This window comes from Salmo salar, chromosome ssa07 (genome assembly GCF_905237065.1).
Source record: "Salmo salar chromosome ssa07, Ssal_v3.1, whole genome shotgun sequence".
In the NCBI taxonomy this organism is placed as follows: domain Eukaryota; kingdom Metazoa; phylum Chordata; class Actinopteri; order Salmoniformes; family Salmonidae; genus Salmo; species Salmo salar.
Window position 1 is genome coordinate 42,235,690 of NC_059448.1, and position 20,902 is coordinate 42,256,591.

The 20,902-nt window shown below is 43.5% G+C and overlaps 1 protein-coding gene across 2 annotated transcripts in view; it reads right to left on the reverse strand.

Moving 5' to 3' along the window:
- The window catches only part of stab2 (stabilin 2), a 37,481-nt gene that overhangs the window by 4,679 nt on the left and 11,900 nt on the right, over positions 1-20,902 (reverse strand). For both annotated transcript variants that reach the window (XM_014207974.2, XM_045722003.1), the window contains exons 20-56: positions 18,790-18,882; positions 18,337-18,423; positions 18,076-18,187; positions 17,792-17,972; positions 17,524-17,617; positions 17,208-17,366; positions 16,952-17,047; positions 16,729-16,821; positions 16,565-16,612; positions 15,883-16,022; positions 15,581-15,692; positions 15,317-15,484; positions 15,014-15,121; positions 14,688-14,819; positions 14,409-14,537; positions 14,267-14,329; positions 14,072-14,167; positions 13,499-13,694; positions 12,955-13,050; positions 10,216-10,267; positions 9,995-10,056; positions 9,640-9,765; positions 9,386-9,459; positions 9,216-9,290; positions 5,050-5,169; positions 4,726-4,770; positions 4,495-4,575; positions 4,245-4,400; positions 2,413-2,544; positions 2,230-2,289; positions 1,847-2,113; positions 1,556-1,702; positions 1,386-1,442; positions 1,168-1,288; positions 690-839; positions 417-521; positions 151-258 (exon numbers count right to left, since the gene is read on the reverse strand). In XM_014207974.2, coding sequence (XP_014063449.1) covers positions 151-258; positions 417-521; positions 690-839; positions 1,168-1,288; positions 1,386-1,442; positions 1,556-1,702; positions 1,847-2,113; positions 2,230-2,289; positions 2,413-2,544; positions 4,245-4,400; positions 4,495-4,575; positions 4,726-4,770; positions 5,050-5,169; positions 9,216-9,290; positions 9,386-9,459; positions 9,640-9,765; positions 9,995-10,056; positions 10,216-10,267; positions 12,955-13,050; positions 13,499-13,694; positions 14,072-14,167; positions 14,267-14,329; positions 14,409-14,537; positions 14,688-14,819; positions 15,014-15,121; positions 15,317-15,484; positions 15,581-15,692; positions 15,883-16,022; positions 16,565-16,612; positions 16,729-16,821; positions 16,952-17,047; positions 17,208-17,366; positions 17,524-17,617; positions 17,792-17,972; positions 18,076-18,187; positions 18,337-18,423; positions 18,790-18,882 — 4,141 coding nt within the window. The remainder of the gene's footprint in view (positions 1-150; positions 259-416; positions 522-689; positions 840-1,167; positions 1,289-1,385; positions 1,443-1,555; positions 1,703-1,846; positions 2,114-2,229; positions 2,290-2,412; positions 2,545-4,244; positions 4,401-4,494; positions 4,576-4,725; positions 4,771-5,049; positions 5,170-9,215; positions 9,291-9,385; positions 9,460-9,639; positions 9,766-9,994; positions 10,057-10,215; positions 10,268-12,954; positions 13,051-13,498; positions 13,695-14,071; positions 14,168-14,266; positions 14,330-14,408; positions 14,538-14,687; positions 14,820-15,013; positions 15,122-15,316; positions 15,485-15,580; positions 15,693-15,882; positions 16,023-16,564; positions 16,613-16,728; positions 16,822-16,951; positions 17,048-17,207; positions 17,367-17,523; positions 17,618-17,791; positions 17,973-18,075; positions 18,188-18,336; positions 18,424-18,789; positions 18,883-20,902) is intronic.

The following is a 20,902-nucleotide window of genomic DNA, read 5'->3' on the forward strand; positions in this document are numbered from 1 at the left end:
AGCAAAAGGAGCAATTCATGACACAGAAGAGAAGCAGTGATCAACAGTGATGTACATAATTTGTTTCATGTGTGTATACACAGTATGTGTCTGCATGTGGGATGTGTGTGTGTGTTGTAGTACTCCAGTGTTGTCTGTGCAGGCCATTACCTGTGCAGCTGATGCCGTCTCCCTCGTAGAAAAGTTTACATACACAGGTGTTGTTCTTTTTACATATGCCGTTCTGAGAGCAGGTTGGGGAGCAGACTGGACCGTCCGCTATAGGGAGAGGGGGTGAAGGGTGACAGGAACAGTTAACATCAAAGTTTAAATGATAAATATCAGTGTTTTAAATGTAGTAGAAACTGCCATTTCAAGATGATGGCTCTTGGTCTTCCTTTTGTGTGGTGGACATTTTGTAACTTGTGGTTCTTTACCTAGTTGTGTCTCACAGCGCTGCCCGGTCCAGCCCTGTTCACAGAAACAGGAGCCTGTCCCTTTAAGGCCTTCTTCACATGACCCATGCTCTGTGCAGTTACATGCTGAGGGAAAAAAATGACATCATATTACAAATCAGGTTCAAGATTCAGTATGGAGAATGATTAAAGATGATACTAAATTAAGCCACACAAGTTCACAATGAAATTCTTCGCACAAGGTAGCACAACTAAATCTTGAGATGAAGGTATCCACACCAGAGCGCTACACACCTGTGCAGTCCGATCCATAGTGGCCTTTTTTACACAACTCACAGGCGTCGCCATGGAAACCAGTGTCACATGTGCAGTTACCGTTGCCTAGGTGACCGTCATCACACTTTCCATGGTTCAAACAGGGAGATGAATTCCCGCCAGGACAAACTTGAGGTAAACACGAACAGGAAGTCAAAGGCATGATGGGAAACAACTCAGATCTGTAGTCTTTCACTTCAAACACCTGCTTTAACAAATGCCAATCACATTTCTGAGACTGCATGAGACTTTTGGAGCTAGTCTTTGAGAATTACATTCTTTATGGGGTTTTCACCACAAGCTGTCATTGTTGTCCTATTTATTAGGTTGCATTCCAAATAGTACCCTGTTCCCTAGTACATTTGACAAGTGTGCACTAGAAAGGGAATAGGATGCCATTTGAGATGCAGTCTTGGTATGATCAGGGAGATCTGAGGCATATTTTGGGAGTTCTTACCCAGACAGTCACGTCCATAGAAGCCAGCACAGCACTTGGGTTGCCAGAGGACAAAAGTACATATGGCCTGGCAGCCTTTATTCATATTCACTATCATGTGCAGGTCGCATTTCTTCACCTCCTGCAGAATACGTATATAGGGGCAGTTTTTAGTAGGGGACAGATGCAAGTGTTATATTCACATAAAGGTTACGACGGGTGGCTGGATGAACAGATACCTTGAGTTTGGACCCAGGGGGGCAGCGTGTTGATGATGTGCAGAATGTACAGGGTAGCTATCACACAGGAGAAACACATAAAAAACGTTCTAAGACAATAATAATTCTAATCACCTTATTCCATGGTAGCAATAAAAAGACGACCTACTGCATGATATGGTCACACTCACCGGGAAATCTATGGTTTCCTTTTTGTCACAGCGACCCCCGAGACTCGGCGGGTTCAGCAGACAGTCGATCCCATAGGCTATCCCACCGTTGAAGGAGAGGTGCCTCTGGATGATTCGGCAGTTCCCGTCATTGAGGAAGATTTCACCCTGTGAAAAAAAGTACATCTCTCAGAAAATGTTGGCTTCTGGGTCAATCCAAATACCACAAGATGGCCTTACTTTTTGCCTCGAAATTGATTTTATTCCGCATGTTAGTGTTGTACAAACACAACTCTACTTTGTTTTACTCACTATGTTGTCCAGCCCTCCACAGTTGGCTTTGAGTTCGGATCCCTGGAGCGTCCGTATAGGATTGATGTGGACCAGCTCTGCTGCATACACCTTGGTGTCTCGGAGGATGTGGTATTTGAGGTACTCCAGCAGGTGTCCTCTGTTCTGTGTGTTGTAAAGGAAGTCTTTCTGCTCCTGGGGCAGTGCGGCCATGGCGCGGTCCGACGGCAGGAACAATGTCACGGGCTGGTGGAGGGGGTCGTTCACCATTGCCATCACATCTGTGTCCTGCAGGGAGAAACAGAGAAGAACACCTTCTTGAACACTTTTCAGGGGAGAAGTTTTAGATTGTTATTCTCAGAATCCATAAAGGAAATAGGAACTTCACAGGGACAAATACTAACCAACAGTAGTTTGTAGAAGGTCTTGTAACCATTACCATCAGCCACATCAGTGAGGTTCAACTGTGGAGGGAGAGAGGGATAGAGAGAGGGACAGGGAGATGGTGATGAGTTATCCCATGATGGAGTGTTTGACAGATTTAAACAGGTGTATTGATTACAAATAGTCTTTATCTTTGTACATACTGGCCCCTCTATCACATCAGCCTTCTTCAGGCTCTCTGGTATCATGAAGGTGTCAATCTCATGGATGATCCCATTGATGCTCGGGTCATCACTGTGCACCACTTTCACCATGTTGTTGATGAGGATGGTACCCTGGAAACAAGGACAGGAGACCTCAGCTCTCTCACCACCACCATGGAATCTCTTCCTCAAATGTAGCAGAGGAACCAGATGCAACATATATCCATACTATACTTCTCAAGGTATACGGTGCATTCGGAAAGTATTCAGACCCCTTGACTTTTTCAAAAAAAAATGCATTACAGCCTTATTTAAATAAATAAAAAATTATCCTCATCAATCTACACACAATAGCCCATAATGCGAAATTGAAAACAGGTTTTTAGACATTTTTACAAATGTATAAAAAAAAAATTGTGTTTAGATCCTTTGCTATGAGACTCGAAATTGAGCTCAGGTGCATCCTGTTTCCATTGATCATCCTTGAGATGTTTCTACAACTTGATTGGAGTCCACCTGTGGTAAATTCTATTGATTGGACATGATTTGGAAAGGCACACACCTGTCTATATAAGGTCACACAGTTGACAGTGCATATCAGAGCAAAAACCAAGCCATGAGGTCGAAGGAATTGTCTGTAGAGCTCCGAGACAGGATTGTGTCGAGGCACAGATCTGGGGATAGCAGATCTGGGGATAGCATTATTCTTAAATGGAAGAGGTTTGGAACCACTAAGACTCGTCCTAGAGCTGGCCGCCCGACAAAACTGAGCAATCGGGAGAGAGGGGCCTTGGTCAGGGAGGTGACCAAGAACCTGATGGTCACTCTGACATAGCTCCAGAGTTCCTCTGTGGAGATGGAAGAACGTTCCAGAAGGACAACCATCTCTGCAGCACTCCACCAGTCAGGCCTTCATGGTAGAGTGGCCAGACGGAAGCCACTCATCAGTAAAAGGCACATGACAGCCCGCTTGGAGTTTGCCATAAGGTACCTACAGACTCTCAGACTATGAGAAACAAGATTCTCTGGTCCAATGAAGCCAAGATTGAACTCTTTGGCCTGAATGCCAAGCGTCACGTCTGGAGGAAACCTGGCACCACCATACGGTGAAGCATGGTGGTGGCAGCATCATGTTGTGGGGACGTTTTCCAGCGGCAGGGACTGGGAGACTAGTCAGGATAGAGGGAAAGATGAACGGCGCAAAATACAGAGATCCTTGATGAAAATCTGCTCCAGAGCGCTCAGGACCTCAGACTGGGGCGAAAGTTCACCTTCCAACAGGACAATGACCCTAAGCACACAGCCAAGACAACGCAGGAGTGGCTTCGGGACAAGTCTCTGAATGTCCTTAAGTGGCCCAGCCAGAGCCCGGATTGGAACCCAATTGAACATCTCTGGAGAGACCTGAAAATAGCTCTGCAGCGACACTCCCCATCCAACCTGACAGAGCTTGAGTGGATCTGCAGAGAATAAAGGGAGAAACTCCCCAAATACAGGTCTGCCAAGCTTGTAGCATCATACCCAAGAAGACTTGAGACTGTAATCGCTACCAAATGTGCTTCAACAAAGTACTGAGTAAAGGGTCTGAATACTTATGTAAATGTAATATATATGTAGATTTTTTTTATACATTTGCAAACATTTACAGAAGCCTGTTTTTGCTTTGCCATTATGAGGTATTGTGTGTAGATTGATGGAGTCTGAATACTTTCCGAATGCACTGTATAAATAATGTCCAATCCATCATGATAAGAAATGGAATCTAGGATAATAATCCAGACATTGAAGCAACCAACAGAATCCACTGGGAGTGTTGTAATTTCATTGGTTACCTCAGAGTAGGTGATGGTCAAGACGTCTCCCATGAGAGTGGTCAGGTTTCTGGGCGTGGTCAGGTCGCTGGCCAATAGGGTGTGACATGACACGATGTGGTAGCGAAGAATCTTGGCCCTCTTCTCTCTCTTCGAGGGATTCCTCAACTCTTTTGCCTAAGAGCAAGTCATGAGACAAGATAAGATCCGTACACACACAGGTATATAAATACAGGCGCATACACACACACACACACACCCACTTTCCTACCGTATCCCCCTGGGCGAAGGCCTCAGCTGTTGGAGCAAAGACGGTGAATGGACCCCGGCCCTTCAGAGAGATATCTGCCATCTGAAAACAAACAACGTTCAACCAACAATATCTTTAGTTAATTTGCTATTATTTTAATCAACAGTGATTGTGTTGTGCCTTTCTTACTAGGATGTGTAACTTAATACAGAACATAAATAAAAGTGTGTTACTGGTCAGTGAGAGACTCACCATCAACCCAAGATAAAAATCCCTCAGTTTCCTGGTGAGAAGCTCCTGTAGATGAAAAAGATAAACACTGATCAATGGTCAAATGAAGAGTGTGAGTGAGTGAGTGAGTGAGTGAGTGAGTGAGTGAGTGAGTGAGTGAGTGAGTGAGTGAGTGAGTGAGTGAGTGAGTGAGTGAGTGAGTGAGTGAGTGAGTGAGTGAGTGAGTGAGAAATAAAGTGGGAAAAGAGGTGTGAGCTTACATGGGGTATGTACGTGTACTTACAAATGGCAATCAAATGTAACTTTTACTTGATCATGCTATGTGTTGTCTCCTCTCCTGCTCACCTTGCCCACAGTGCCTTTGCAGCTGATGCCGTCGCCCATGTATCCGTCCATACAGGTGCAGCTGCGTTCCCCTGGACCAGTCATATTACACCTGGCGTACCTGTGGCAGTCCCTTTGTTTCTGCCAAGAGGATCACCACATTGTTACATGATTCACCACGCTGTTACACTGTTCACCACACAGTTGCACTGTTCACTACATTTACACTGTTCACCACACTGTTACACTGTTCACCACACTGTTACACTGTTCACCACACTGTTGCACTGTTCACCACATTGGTACACTGTTCACCACACTGGTACACTGTTCACCACACTTGCACTGTTCACTACATTTACATTGTCCACCACACTGTTACACTGTTCACCACACTGTTGCACTGTTCACCACACTGTTGCACTGTTCACCACACTGTTGCACTGTTCACTACATTTACACTGTTCACCACACTGTTGCACTGTTCACTACATTTACACTGTTCACCACACTGTTACACTGTTCACCACACTGTTACACTGTTCACCACACTGTTACACTGTTCACCACACTGTTGCACTGTTCACTACATTTACACTGTTCACCACACTGTTACACTGTTCACCACACTGTTGCACTGTTCACTACAGTTACACTGTTCACCACACTGTTGCACTGTTCACTACATTTACACTGTTCACCACACTGTTACACTGTTCACCACTCTGTTACACTGTTCACCACACTGTTACACTGTTCACCACTCTGTTACACTGTTCACCACACTGTTACACTGTTCACCACACTGTTCACCACACTGTTGCACTGTTCACTACATTTACACTGTTCACCACACTGTTACACTGTTCACCACACTGTTACACTGTTCACCACACTGTTGCACTGTTCACTACATTTACACTGTTCACCACACTGTTACACTGTTCACCACACTGTTGCACTGTTCACTACAGTTACACTGTTCACCACACTGTTGCACTGTTCACTACATTTACACTGTTCACCACACTGTTACACTGTTCACCACTCTGTTACACTGTTCACCACACTGTTACACTGTTCACCACATTGGTACACTGTTCACCACACTGGTACACTGTTCACCACACTTGCACTGTTCACTACATTTACATTGTCCACCACACTGTTACACTGTTCACCACACTGTTGCACTGTTCACCACACTGTTGCACTGTTCACCACACTGTTGCACTGTTCACTACATTTACACTGTTCACCACACTGTTGCACTGTTCACTACATTTACACTGTTCACCACACTGTTACACTGTTCACCACACTGTTACACTGTTCACCACACTGTTACACTGTTCACCACACTGTTGCACTGTTCACTACATTTACACTGTTCACCACACTGTTACACTGTTCACCACACTGTTGCACTGTTCACTACAGTTACACTGTTCACCACACTGTTGCACTGTTCACTACATTTACACTGTTCACCACACTGTTACACTGTTCACCACTCTGTTACACTGTTCACCACACTGTTACACTGTTCACCACTCTGTTACACTGTTCACCACACTGTTACACTGTTCACCACACTGTTCACCACACTGTTGCACTGTTCACTACATTTACACTGTTCACCACACTGTTACACTGTTCACCACACTGTTACACTGTTCACCACACTGTTGCACTGTTCACTACATTTACACTGTTCACCACACTGTTACACTGTTCACCACACTGTTGCACTGTTCACTACAGTTACACTGTTCACCACACTGTTGCACTGTTCACTACATTTACACTGTTCACCACACTGTTACACTGTTCACCACTCTGTTACACTGTTCACCACACTGTTACACTGTTCACCACTCTGTTACACTGTTCACCACACTGTTACACTGTTCACCACACTGTTCACCACACTGTTGCACTGTTCATTACATTTACACTGTTCATTTACACTGTTCACCACACTGTTACACTGTTCACCACACTGTTACACTGTTCACCACACTGTTACACTGTTCACCACACTGTTACACTGTTCACCACACTGTTACACTGTTCACCACTCTGTTCATCACACTGTTACACTGTTCACTACATTTACACTGTTAACCACACTGTTCACCACATTGTTACACTGTTCAACACAGTGTAACACTGTCAACCACACTGTAACACTGTTAACCACACTGTAACACTGTTCACCACACTAACACTGTTCACCCCACTGTAACACTGTTCACCACACTGTAACACTGTTCACCACACTGTAACGCTGTTCACCACACTGTAACGCTGTTCACCACACTGTAACGCTGTTCACCACACTGTAAAGCTGTTCACCACACTGTAACACTGTTAACCACACTGTAACACTGTTCACCACACTGTAACACTGTTAACCACACTGTAACGCTGTTCACCACACTGTAACACTGTTCACCACACTGTAACGCTGTTAACCTGTTAGGGCTAGGGGGCAGTATTTACACGGCCGGATAAAAAACGTACCCGATTTAATCTGCTTACTACTCCTGCCCAGTAACTAGAATATGCATATAATTATTGGCTTTGGATAGAAAACACCCTAAAGTTTCTAAAACTGTTTGAATGGTGTCTGTGAGTATAACAGAACTCATATGGCAGGCAAAAACCTGAGAAGATTTCATGCAGGAAGTGGTCTGTCTGACAAGGTGTTGTTGTTCTTGCCTCTGTTTATTGAAGAGTCGGGATCTTAGCTGTAACGTGACACTTCCTACGGCTCCAATAGGCTCTCAGAGCCCGGGAAAAAACTGAACGATATCGAGGCAGCCCCAGGCTGAAACACATAATCGCCTTTGCCAAGTGGCCGATCAGAGGACAAAGGAATTAGGCGCGTGCCCGAGTCGACCCCATGCTGTATTTTCTTTCGGCTGTTTACCTAATTGCAGATTCCATGTCGGAATATTATCGCTTTTTTAGGAGAAAAATGGCATAAAAATTGATTTTAAACAGCGGTTGACATGCTTCGAAGTACGGTAATGAAATATTTAGAAATCTTTTGTCACGAAATACGCCGTGCGCGTGACCCTTATTTACCATTCGGATAGTGTCTACAACGCACGAACAAAACGCCGCTGTTGGAACATAACTATGGATTATTTTGGACCAAACCAACATTTGTTATTGAAGTAGAAGTCCTGGGAGTGCATTCTGACAAAGAACAGGAAAGGTAATCAAACTTTTGTAATAGTAAATCTGATTTTGGCGAAGGCTAAACTTGCTGGGTGTCTAAATAGCTAGCCCTGTGATGCCGGGCTATCTACTTAGAATATTGCAAAATGTGCTTTCACCGAAAAGCTATTTTAAAATCGGACATATCGAGTGCATAGAGGAGTTCTGTATCTATAATTCTTAAAATAATTGTTATGCTTTTTGTGAACGTTTATCATGAGTAATTTAGTAAATTGTTAGTGAATTGTTAGTGAATTCGCCGGAAGTTTGCGGGGGGTATGCTAGTTCTGAACGTCACATGCTAATGTAAAAAGCTGTTTTTTGATATAAATATGAACTTGATTGAACAAAACATGCATGTATTGTATAACATAATGTCCTAGGTGTGTCATCTGATGAAGATCATGAAAGGTTAGTGCTGCATTTAGCTGTCTTCTGGGTTTTTGTGACATTATATGCTAGCTTGAAAAATGGGTGTCTCATTATTTCTGGCTGGGTACTCTGCTGACATAATCTAATGTTTTGCTTTCGTTGTAAAGCCTTTTTGAAATCGGACAGTGTGGTTAGATTAACGAGAGTCTTGTATTTAAATAGCTGTAAAATAGTCATATGTTTGAGAAATTGAAGTAATAGCATTTCTAAGGTATTTGAAAATCGCGCCACAGGATTCAACTGGCTGTTACGTAGGTGGGATGATTTGGTGCCACCTAGCCCAGAGAGGTTAACCACACTGTAACACTGTTAACCACACTGTAACACTGTTAACCACACTGTAACACTGTTCACCACACTGTAACGCTGTTAACCACACTGTAACACTGTTCACTACATTAACACTGTTCACCACACTGTAACACTGTTCCCCACACTGTAACACTTTTCACCACACTGTAACACTTTTCACCACACTGTAACACTGTTCACTACATTAACACTGTATTGAGAGATTAGAGATGTACCGTTCGACAGAGGTTGATAACCGTACAAAACTCCTTCCCATCTCCTGTGTAGCCTTGGCTGCACCCACACGACGTCTGGATAGAAAACATGAAATAAGTCAGTTCATTGTTTTACAACAGATTGATGGACACCGAACACACACGACGGACCGACCAACCAACCAACTTACTTTGTTAGGTCCGGTGTGAATACAGTCTGCATTCACATGGCAGCCTCCTTTACCGTCCAGGCAGGGGTTGATCTCTGAGGCAAAATAAAACAATGTTTAACATTGTTTGGGTCTAAATTGGCTCAAATAATTTCTTACCGCTACTTTCAGTGGTAGCCCAGCCCTAGGTAACAAAACGAACAAACACAGCTGAAACTCAACATTATTTCAGAACCTGACCTGTCAAAGTGTGTAGATTAAAGATGCACACTTACGTACACACACCATCCCATCGCCGTGATATCCCGTGTTGCACACGCACTGCCTGCGTCCAGGGAGAGTCCTCTTACACACAGCGTGAGGACTGCATCCTCCGTTATTGTCTTTGCAGGCATCTTTCGCTACACACACACACACACACACACACACACACACACACACACACACACACACACACACACACACACACACACACACACACACACACACACACACACACACACACACACACACACACACACAGAGAGAGAGAGAGATTTGTTACACCTAGTTTCCTGTGTGGTAGCCATGTATAATAGCAGTTCAGGTACCAGTATAGTAGTGCATGCTGGAAAGTGACAGGAAGGATACCTTTGCAGTTAGTGCCGTTACCCTGAAACCCTGCCAAACATTCACAGCGACCTACAACACATCTGTGAGAGAGATGCAAAAGAGGAGAAGAGATGGAATCACAGTTTGCAGGTAAGAGATATAAGAACCGTTTCTCAGGCTTGCTGTGCTGAAATGGTTTGATTTCAACATAGTCACATCATAGAGTGATGGGAAGCTGAAGTCAGAGTGAGTTCACTCACATTGCACTGGTGTGGCACTTCCTGTCCCCACAGTTCTCTTCTCTAGTGAACTCTGAAACACAGCATACAGGGATGACGTGTCACAGTACTTTGAACATAATATGAGATGATCCTATAACATTGATATGATTCATGTGAGTTAAAATGCCCATGTGACTTCTACTTGTAATACATGTGTGTTTTCTTTGGCATGTCTTTCTGTCAGTTAGGGGTGGGACTATTGTCCCTTGGTAGGACATGTCCTGTGCGGTGGCATTTGCATCCCTTGCCTTTGCAACCATGAAAAACACATCATACATGTTTTTGTTGAACTGTTTGTCGATGATAAAACAAAATGTAAGTCCTCTGTACTGCAAAACTGTATTTGTATGTATACTTTAAAGTACTTAGGGTATGCAAATTGTCTTGTCCCCGTAGTGATGAGTAAAGTTGTAGTGACATGTTTTGGGGATTTAGAGATATCTATTATTTGAATTCTAGAAAGTAAATAAAAGTATGTCATATTTGTATGGATTAATAAAAACAAAGAATGCTATTAAAATGCTTTTCATTTTATATATATAATACAGCGGGTTCAGAAATTATTAACACTCGTACCAGGACATTTTAGCCAACAATCTGGTTGCCTCTGCCAGGAGGCTGAAACTTGACCACAAGTGGATCTTCCAGCAACACAATAACCCCAAGCACATCAAAATCCACAAAGAAATGGTTAATTGGCCACAAAATCAACATTTTGCAATGGCCATCTCAGTCTCCGGACTTGAAAACCTGTGGTTTGAATTGAAGAGGGCAGTCCATAAGCACAGATGACGGATATCAAGGATCTGGAAGGATTCTGTATGGAGGAATGGTCTAAGATCACTCCAAATGTGTTCTCCAACTCATAAAACATTTTAGGAAAAGGCTCAGTGCCGTTATCCTCGCAAGGTGAGGTATTTAAAGTTATTGAAAACAGGAGTGTCAATCATTTTTACCCCTACCTTTTTGAGAAACAATAAACATTACTTGTTAAACAAAATCTATTTTAACCAAGAAAGTGTTAAACAAATCAAAATATATTTTATATTTGAGATTCTTTAAAATAGCCACCCTTTGCCTTGATGACAGCTTTGCACTCTTGGCATTCTCTCAACCAGCTTCATGAGGTAGTCACCTGAAATGTATTTCAATTAACAGGTGTGCCTTGTTAAAAGTTAATTTGTGGAATTTCTTTCCTTCTTATTGTGTTTGAGCCAATCAGTTGTGTTGTGACAAGGTGGGGTAGTATACAGAAGATAGCCCGATTTGGTAAAAGACCAAGTCCATATTATGTCAAGAACATCTCAAATAAGCAAAGATAAACAACAGTCCATCATTACTTTATGACATGAAGGTCAGTCAGTCTGGAAAATGTCAATAACTTTGAAAGTTTCTTCAAGTGCAGTCGCAAAAATCATCAAGCAATATGATGAAAATAGCTCTCACGAGGACCGCCACAGGAAAAGAAGACCCAGAGTTACCTCTGCTGCAAAGGATAAGTTCATTAGAGTTACCAGCCTCAGAAATGGGCAATTAACTGCACATCAGATTGCAGCCCAAATAAATGCTTCCCAGAGTTCAAGTAACAGACACACCTCAACATCAACTATTCAGAGAAGACTGTATGAATCAGGCCTTCATGGTTGAATTGCTGCAAGGAAACCACTACTGAACGACACCAATAAGAAGAAGAGACTTGCTTGGGCCAAGAAACTCAAGCAATGGAAATTAGACCGGTGGAAATCTGTCCTTTGGTCAGATGAGACCAAATTTTAGATTTTTGGTTCCAACCGCCGTGTCTTTGTGAGACGCAGAGTAGGTGAACGGATGATCTCCGCATGTGTGCTTCCCACCGTGAAGCATGGAGGAGGTGGTGTGCTGGTGTGGGGGTGCTTTGATGGTGACACGGTCAGTGATTTATTTAGAATTCAAGGCACACCAGCATGGCTACCACAGTATTCTGCAGCGATACGCCATCCAATCTGGTTTGAGCTATCATTTGTTTTTCAACAAGACAATGACCCAAAACCTCCAGGCTGTGTAAGGGCTATTTGACCAAGAAGGAGAGTGATAGAGTGCTGCATCAAATGACCTAGTCTCCACAATCACCCAACCTCAACCCAATTAAGATGGTTTGGGATGAGTTGGACCGCAGCATGAAGGAAAAGCAGCCAGCAAGTGCTCAGCATATTTTTACATTTTTACATTTTTTTAATTTAACCTTTATTTAACTAGGCATAAGAACAAATTCTTATTTATATGTGGGAACTCCAAGCATTACAGGTGACTACCCCATGAAGCTGGTTGAGAGAATGCCAAGAGTGTGCAAAGCTGTCATCAAGGCAAAGGATGGGTACTTTGAAGAATCTCAAATAAATATACTTTGTGTGCTATTTCTTAGTTTTGATGTCTTCACTATTATTCTACAAAGTAGAAAAAGTTAAAATAAAGAAAAACCCTTGAATGAGGAGGTGTGTCCAAATGTTTGACTGGTACTGTATAAATACATAACATTTTATTTTTATTCTCAGGAAATGCCACCACAACTCAAGAATGACCCTCCTGCGTTGTGGCCCACTTATCAGGCAATGACCCTGTCATACATACTGGAAAGATTAAACTCGCACACCTTAAAGTGCTATCGGATGCACGGAGCTAAAATTATACTCGTTAAAAATAAGAACAACGCCAGCACATATACTTTCATACAGTACATACTGTCATCGCAGGTGACCCCTCTCCAATACGCGTCACACTCGCATGTCCCATCTCCATGGATACCGTCGTTGCACCGGCCGTTCTTACACCTACAGTCTGCAGAGGGGGGGGAATCAGAGCGAGAGAGAGAAATATGCTGATGATAGTAGCATATATAGTGATTGTGTTTCTGTATTGCAATAGCATCCCAATGTTGAATTGCTGGATTCTATATTGTAGTGGCAAGTTGATAGTGGATATATCGTGTGACAGTACCTTGGTCACAGTGGACGCTATTTTACTACACTCTTAGAAAAAAGGGTTCCAAAAGGGTTATTCGGCTGGAGAACCCTATGGGGACAGCCGAATAACCCTTTTGGGTTCCATATGGAACCCTCTGTCGAAAGGGTTTTACATGAAACCCAAAAGGTTTCTGCTTGGAACCAAAAAGGGTTGTTCAAAGGGTTCTCCTATGGGGACAGCCAAAGAACCCTTTTAGGTTCTAGATAGCATTTTTTTTTCTAAGAGCTTACAATACATTACTACAGTACCTTGGTCACAGTACCTTGGTCACAGTGGATGCCGTATTTGCCCTCCTGGCACGTTTCACAAGCAGTCCCGTTGAAGCTCTTGTTACACTGGCAAACCCCTGTACCGTTGGTCCTGTCCTGGCACATCCCGTTCCCATAGCAAGGCTGGCCTTTGGGCCCTGGACACGGCTCACAGTGCTCCCCGTAGAACCCGCCACAGCACCTCCGCACCTACAGGGGGAGCTAGAGTCAATCACAGGGACACGCACTTCTACTCTCACTTCAAATTGGCGTGAAGGTAAAGTATGATTGCCTGTCAATTCCCTCACTCAGGTAGAGCTTCTCTAGACCCTTGTTGATTCCTCTTCTTGGATTTAAAGCATTGAATATGTGTAAGTAACATGCAAACACAATGCTAACAAATTATGTTAACAGTGCTTTTGTTTCTACACCACTGACCCATTCTAGACTAGTGATGCATGCCAAATTACACCCTATTCCCTATGGGCCCTGATCAAAAATAGTGCACTATATAGAGAATAGGGTGGGACACAGTCCGAAATGTGGTAGTATTCCAGTGATAGTGGTGCTGCTGGTGTCTCACGTACAATGGTAGTGTTCTTGCAGATGGTCCTGCAGCCGATGCTGAGCAGCCGTTCCCCCTGGTAGACCCGACTGAACATACACTTTTTCCTGACCAATGCCTGTAGGGAAAACAGCCATAACACAGAGTAATTCGTGAAACATGACAGCCATTTTGGATCCACAATACAGTAGCTGGATATACTTGAAAGGTATCATACCACTGGGGTAGCTCCAGCTGGACAGGGGTTGAGTTGTGGGTAGAAGCAATCTTGACAGGATCCCTTCAGACAAAATATAAATGAATTATTATCTGAGAAAATTAATGTCAAATGTTTAGAAAAAGGAAGAAAGGGGCTTTACTGGAAATGTCTTGAATTGCTGGAAGTCGCAGCGATTTCTGGTGATATCTAGTACTGCAGATAGGCCGTGGATCACCCCTTTACCACCCTGGATGTCTGACACATTTACCTGGGCCTCATTCACAAACAACTACAGAGGAGAGAGAAGAGAAGAGAAGAGGGAAAAAAGGAGCACCACATTTTGAGAGGACTCAAACAGTAGTAGACTATAGCCAATATGGCTGATACAACATTAGTAAAACACAAACAGAATTCCCAGAGCATCCCATAATAATAATACCTTGTCATCCCTGGGTAAGATGCCTAGCTGGTAGGAGAACCCCAGCATGGTCTCCTTGTAGGCTCCAACCAGCAGGTCTACCTTCATTAACCTATCAGACAGCACTATGTGGTACCGCGTCGTATTCAGGTCCTGACAACAACCAAAACACACACAGTACTACAGTTCATACATTATATAAGCACGCACACTCGCATCCACACACACACACACACACACACACACACACACACACACACACACACACACACACACACACACACACACACACACACACACACACACACACACAATGTGTAACAACATTACAAAATCGTTTCAGGTACCATGGTGTCTGAAGCGGTATTCTTGAGGTACTCGAGGACAGCGCCGTCTGTTGGAGCGAATACTGTGTAGGCCGAGGCCTGCTCTATCTCTTCTGTCAGGTTGTGATGCTGAGAGGGAACCGACAGAGACAGACATTTTCCTCAGATATGGCTGCATATGGAATCACACATATTTTTATGGAGAACTTTAATAAGACATTGATAAAGCTGGGGTTGTTCATCAGAGTGCTCCGTTCAAAAATAGAGTTTGGGTGCTGTACGAGAGTGTGGATGAATAGAATAGCAGCCTTATAATGTACATACGACAAGGTAACTCCTGAACAGGGAGAACTCTGGCCTCCGTGCAAGCAGCTCCAGCAGCCCCTCACTGAGACTCCTCTCTGGAACCAACACTGTGTCAATAATGTGGATCAGTCCATTGGTTGAAGCCACATTCGCGGTTGTTATGGTGGCTCCTCCAATCACTGTGGACTGACAGACAATACAGGGTTCACTTCAGATCATGTGTTACAGTATCGCAGTTCCTGTTCACTTCAACCTTAGGATGAAACCTGCCTCTAAACTCACCTCATTGGTAATAGTAACAGGAAGAGCCTTCTTCAGAGCGGAAGTGAGCTGCAAGTTGGAGGATGCATCGCGTAGGTCATCTAGTGAGTAGACACCTTGGATCATGTGATTTCTATCAGGGGATAATCAGAAATAAGGATTATCACAATGGAAGAATCTCAATGCCTATAGCAAAACGTTTTTAAAAGTTGTCCAAGGGAAAATAAAAGAGACGGTTCTTATTGGACAAGTCCAAGTAGTCTCTTCCTGTTTTATAACATATAATTTTGTTTGGTGCCTGATGAATATGACCCAGGTCTTACTTGATGATACTGAGTAGGTTCCCCTGGGTTGTCCAGAAGTCCTTGTCCTCTTTGGTCATCTTGTCTGTAGCTGCTGTGGACGGCACCAGCAGCGTTACGTTCTGACTGTTCATGAGTGGCAGCTGGGAAATGCCTATGTCCTGGGAGAGGGGAGGAGACAAAAGAAAATACTAAATGTCATGCCGACCTAAAACCATACGACCAGCCTCTTACAGGCATACTAGCAGGCTAGCAGAAGGTCATGGTGAGTTGTGAATATGACCTTATGCAGATTGTTGCATGATGTACTACAGTACCCATAATGCTCTGTAACCATATCCGGTTGTATCTTACTAAACGTTCCTGAAGCTTACACTATGTACTCTTAGAAAAAAAGGGTTCCAAAAGGGTTTTCGGCTGTCCACATAGGAGAACCCTTTTTGGTTCCATGTAGAACCCTCTACATTGAACCAAAAAGAGTTCTTCCTGGAACCAAAAAGGGTTCTTCAAAGGGTTCAGCTGAATAACTCTTTAAGGTTCTAGATAGTGTGGTGTGACGTCTCATTGATACAGGATGTCAGAAGTGAAAATAGGTTGTTTCTTATTCAGACAATAAAGAATCTGAACAACAGCATCAACAACACAGGGAAAACGCAACCCCCCCTGCTGTAAAACGGTGAGAAATGACAGTGGTCAAACTCACAGTCACCCATTTGGCGAACTCAGTGACATCAGGAAGGGCCATCAGCTCCTACAGAGACACAGTGGAGGTCAGGTTTGTTATTCAGATCAGTGTAGGTATGTCAGTCCCCTAATCCACAAACATATGTAGCTACCTGTCTTGGCAATAAGGTAGGAAGTGCTCACCTGTCCCACGTTGCCGTAGCACACCTCTCCGTCACCTGTGTATCCATCCTCACACACACACTTCCATGCACCGGACACGTAGAGACAGCTTGCCTTTAGGAGAGAAAGTAGATCAAAGTTCATGAGGTCAAAGGCTATCATCACAGTCAATCAGTATTATGGTCGGTGATTCTATTGGTTCAGTACTTATCGTGTCAGCCAATGAGAAGTAGCGGGCACCCACCAGATAATGACAGCCACCATTTTGTGCCACGCACGGATTGTTCGCCTCGCACTCCCTCCCATTGCCACGGAAACCACTCTTGCACGCACAGCCGCTCTGCATTTGGAAATAGGAACATGCATAGAATCAACTGGAGACTTTGGGCTTTATTGAATGGATGGTTAAGATAGATGGTAGGGGAGAAAATATAGAAACAACATCGCATTGAGTCAATCAGACTGTTTTGGGAGTTTGATGCCCTACCCCCCTCTCTCACCTGTCCAGGGCCCACGTAGATACAGGTGGCATTGGGATGGCAGCCCCCTCTGTCAGGGCCCAGGCAGTCATTGACAGGCTGGCACCCATCCTCATCCATCTTCCATCCTGCCAAACATTGGCATGTGTGTGAGCCTGGCCCTGTCTTTATACACTTGGCCTGTAGGGGGTAGTGGAGAGCACAGTCAGAACAGCTCAGTACAGCAAGCAGGCTACCATGCTTAGGGGAAAAAAGGTTCAATTGAAAAAGGTACTGAAAGACGTTGATGGTGAGATGTATGGTTTTCATACATTGTTTGTGTGTTTTCTGTGCTTACATTCACATCGCATCCTCCACGGTTCGGAAGGGCACAGGGTTCCATATACACGCACGTGATCCCATCGCCTTGGAAACCCGGATTACACACACACCTTCACACACATAAAAAAACATGCCTTTTACTTAGAACTACATTTTGCAGGAGGGACAATCTTGGATACAAAGCACTGTGTTGTCATGAGAATTTAGAACATTGAGTGAGAGAAAGGGATTCTATTTTTATACCAACATCCCCAACAAGGCCGCAGTGAAGCCTGCACATTCACCTGACTGCCCCTCCATTGAAGTTACACTCTGCGTGGGCATGACAGAAGGTCACCTGGGGGCCACAGGCCTGGGTGTGGCGCTCACAGTACTGGCCAGTGTAGCCCGGCTGGCAGGAGTCCACCTTACAACGCCCATCTGCCTCGGGACGGTTATCACACACACCATGGATACAGTCACAAGCTAGGGACAGAGGGGGAGAGACACATCATCAACATGAGACAGACGTGTCATCATCTGGGGACACTGATGTGTCCCTTTGTCAATATAGAAGACGTGGGTGTACTTTTGTCGCAGGCTGGTCCGTATTTGTCGGGGTTGGAGCAGTAGTGACACCGGGAGCCTTTGAAGTTGGTCTCACAGACACACGTCCCGTTTCCCTCGATCCCCTCAGAACACTAAGACACACGGTAGAAAATAAGTATAAATACCTACATGCTGAACATAAACACAAAGAGGAGGATTACGCCAATCACTGCATAGATTCTTTTCTCAGTCAGACTGGTTAAGTGGTTAAGGGATACGTTGGTTAGGTGGGGTGTCTCACCTGTCCATGACGGGAGCAGGGGGTGTTGAACCCTCCAGGACACGGGGTGCAGTCTGGCCCATAGAAGCCCTTACAGCACAGTGGTGTCTGGGGAGAGGGTGATGTAGAGGTGGGGTTAGGGAGGAGGATGGGCATAAGAGGGTGCAGAACTCAAATCAGGTCGGGCCTACAGAGTGTGTGAGGGGTGTTTGAGGTGTGCGAGGTGCGAGGGATGTTGTGTGTGGTGTATGTGTACATGTTTTCCTACATTATCAGGACCAGAATGTCCTGACAAGTCACCAGAATGTCCTGACAAGGCAGGATTTTTTTTTTAAGTGAATTTGTTAAAATGATATTTTAGGCTTGAAGGTTTAGGGTTTGGGGTTAAGGTTAGGTTTAGGGTTAGGAGTTAGGTTTAGGATTAAGGTTAGGTTTAGTGTTAGAAGTTTTGTGTGTGTCTGTGTGTGTCTGTACCGTGAGGGTCCTGTTGCATATGGGGGCGCAGCCAAACGTAGGGATGTTGAAACTCAGTATGTTCCGGAACACACAGCCACGAAAGAAGGTGTTCTACACAAAGGGGGCGACATCAGCAAAATAAACACAGAGCTGTATACAGTACATGGATGGCTGGATGGCTGTATGTCCCAAATGGCACTCTTTCACCTTTAAAGTTCACTACTCTTGTCCAGTGCCCATCCGGCTCTGTCAAAAGTAGTGCACTATATAGGGAATAGGATGCCATTTGTGACACAGACCATGGCGCTGAGTAAACACATACATTGCCTTCAGAAAGTGTTACAGCCTGAATTTAAAATGGATTAAATTTGGATTTTGTACATAGTGGTGTAAAGTACTTAAGTAAAAATACTTTCAAATGCTAATTAAGTAGTTTATTGGGGTACCTGTACTTTACTATTCATATTTTTGACGGTTTTTACTTTTACTTCACCATAATGTGCTTTTTACTCCATACATTTCCCTGACACCCAAAAGTTAAATTTTGAATGCTTAGCAGGACAGGAAAATTGTCAAATTTACACACTTATCAGGAGAACATCCCTGGTCATCCCTACTGTCTCTGATCTGGCAGACTCACTAAACACAAATGCTTAATTTGTAAATGTCACGACTTCCGCCGAAGTCGGTCCCTCTCCCTGTTCGGACGGCGTTCGGCGGTCGACGTCACCGGTCTTCTAGCCATCGCCGATCCACCTTTCATTTTCCATTTGTTTTCTCTTGTCTTCCCACACACCTGGTTTCAATTCCATCATTAAATGTTGTGTATTTAACCCTCTGTTCCCCCCATGTCCTTGTCCGGAATTGTTTATTGTAGTGCTTGTGCACGTTATGCTGGTGTGTAATGGGTTTTGTTTACCCATTGATTTATTGTTCTGTTAATGGTGGTTTTATTTATTAAACTGCGCCGTTGTAAATCAGTTTTTGCTCTCCTGCACCTGACTTCTCTGCCGCCAGTGCACACCCCCTACAGTAAATGATGTCTGAGTGTTGGAGTGTGCCCCTGGCTATCTGTAAAATAAAATAAACTGTCTGGTTTTCTTAATATAAAGATTTTGAAATTATTTATACTTTTACTTTTGATATTGAAGTATATTTTAGCAATTACATTTACTTTTGATACTTAAGTAAATATAAAACCAAATACTTTTCGACTTCTACTCAAGTCGTATTTTACTGGGTGACTTTCCCTTTTACTTGAGTCATTTTCTATTAACGCATCTTTACTTTTACTCAAGAATGACAATTCTGGGCCTACACATAATACCCCATAAAATCAAAGTGGAATTATGTTTTTAGACATTTTTAGAAATTAATTAAAAATGGTAACCTGAAATTTCTTGAGTTAATAAGTTTTCAACCCCTTTGGTATGGCAAGCCTAAATAACGTAATGAATAAATGTGCTTAACAAGTCACATAATAAGTTGCATGGACTCAATAATAGTGTTTAAGATGATTTTTGAATGACTACCTCATAAAATTATCTGTAAGGTCCCTCAGTCAAGCAGTGAATTTCAAAACAAAGAATCAACCACAAAGACCAGGGAGGTTTTCCAATGCCTCGCAAAGAAGGGCAGCTATTGGTAGATGGGTAAAAATTTAAAAGCAAACATTGAATATCCCTTTGAGCATGGTGAAGTTATTAATTACACTTTGGATGGTGTATCAATACACCCAGTCACTACAAAGATGCAGGTGTCCTTCCTAACTCAGTTGCCAGAGAGGAAGGAAACTGCTCTGGGATTTCACCATGAGGCCAATGGTGACTTTAAAAGAGTTATGTTTGGGAAAAATCCAACACAACACATCACTGAGTACCACTCTTCATATTTTCAACGATGGTGGTGGCTGCATCATGTTATGGGTATGCTTGTAATCAGCAAAGACTAGGGATTTTTGGGGGGATAATAAGTAATGTAATAGAGCTAAACAAAGGCAAAATTCTATAGGAAAACCTGGTTCAGTTTGCTTTCCTACATACACTGGGAGACAAATTCAGCAGGACAATAACCTAAAACACAAGGCCAAATATACACTGGAGTTGCTTACCAAGATTATATTGAATGTTAC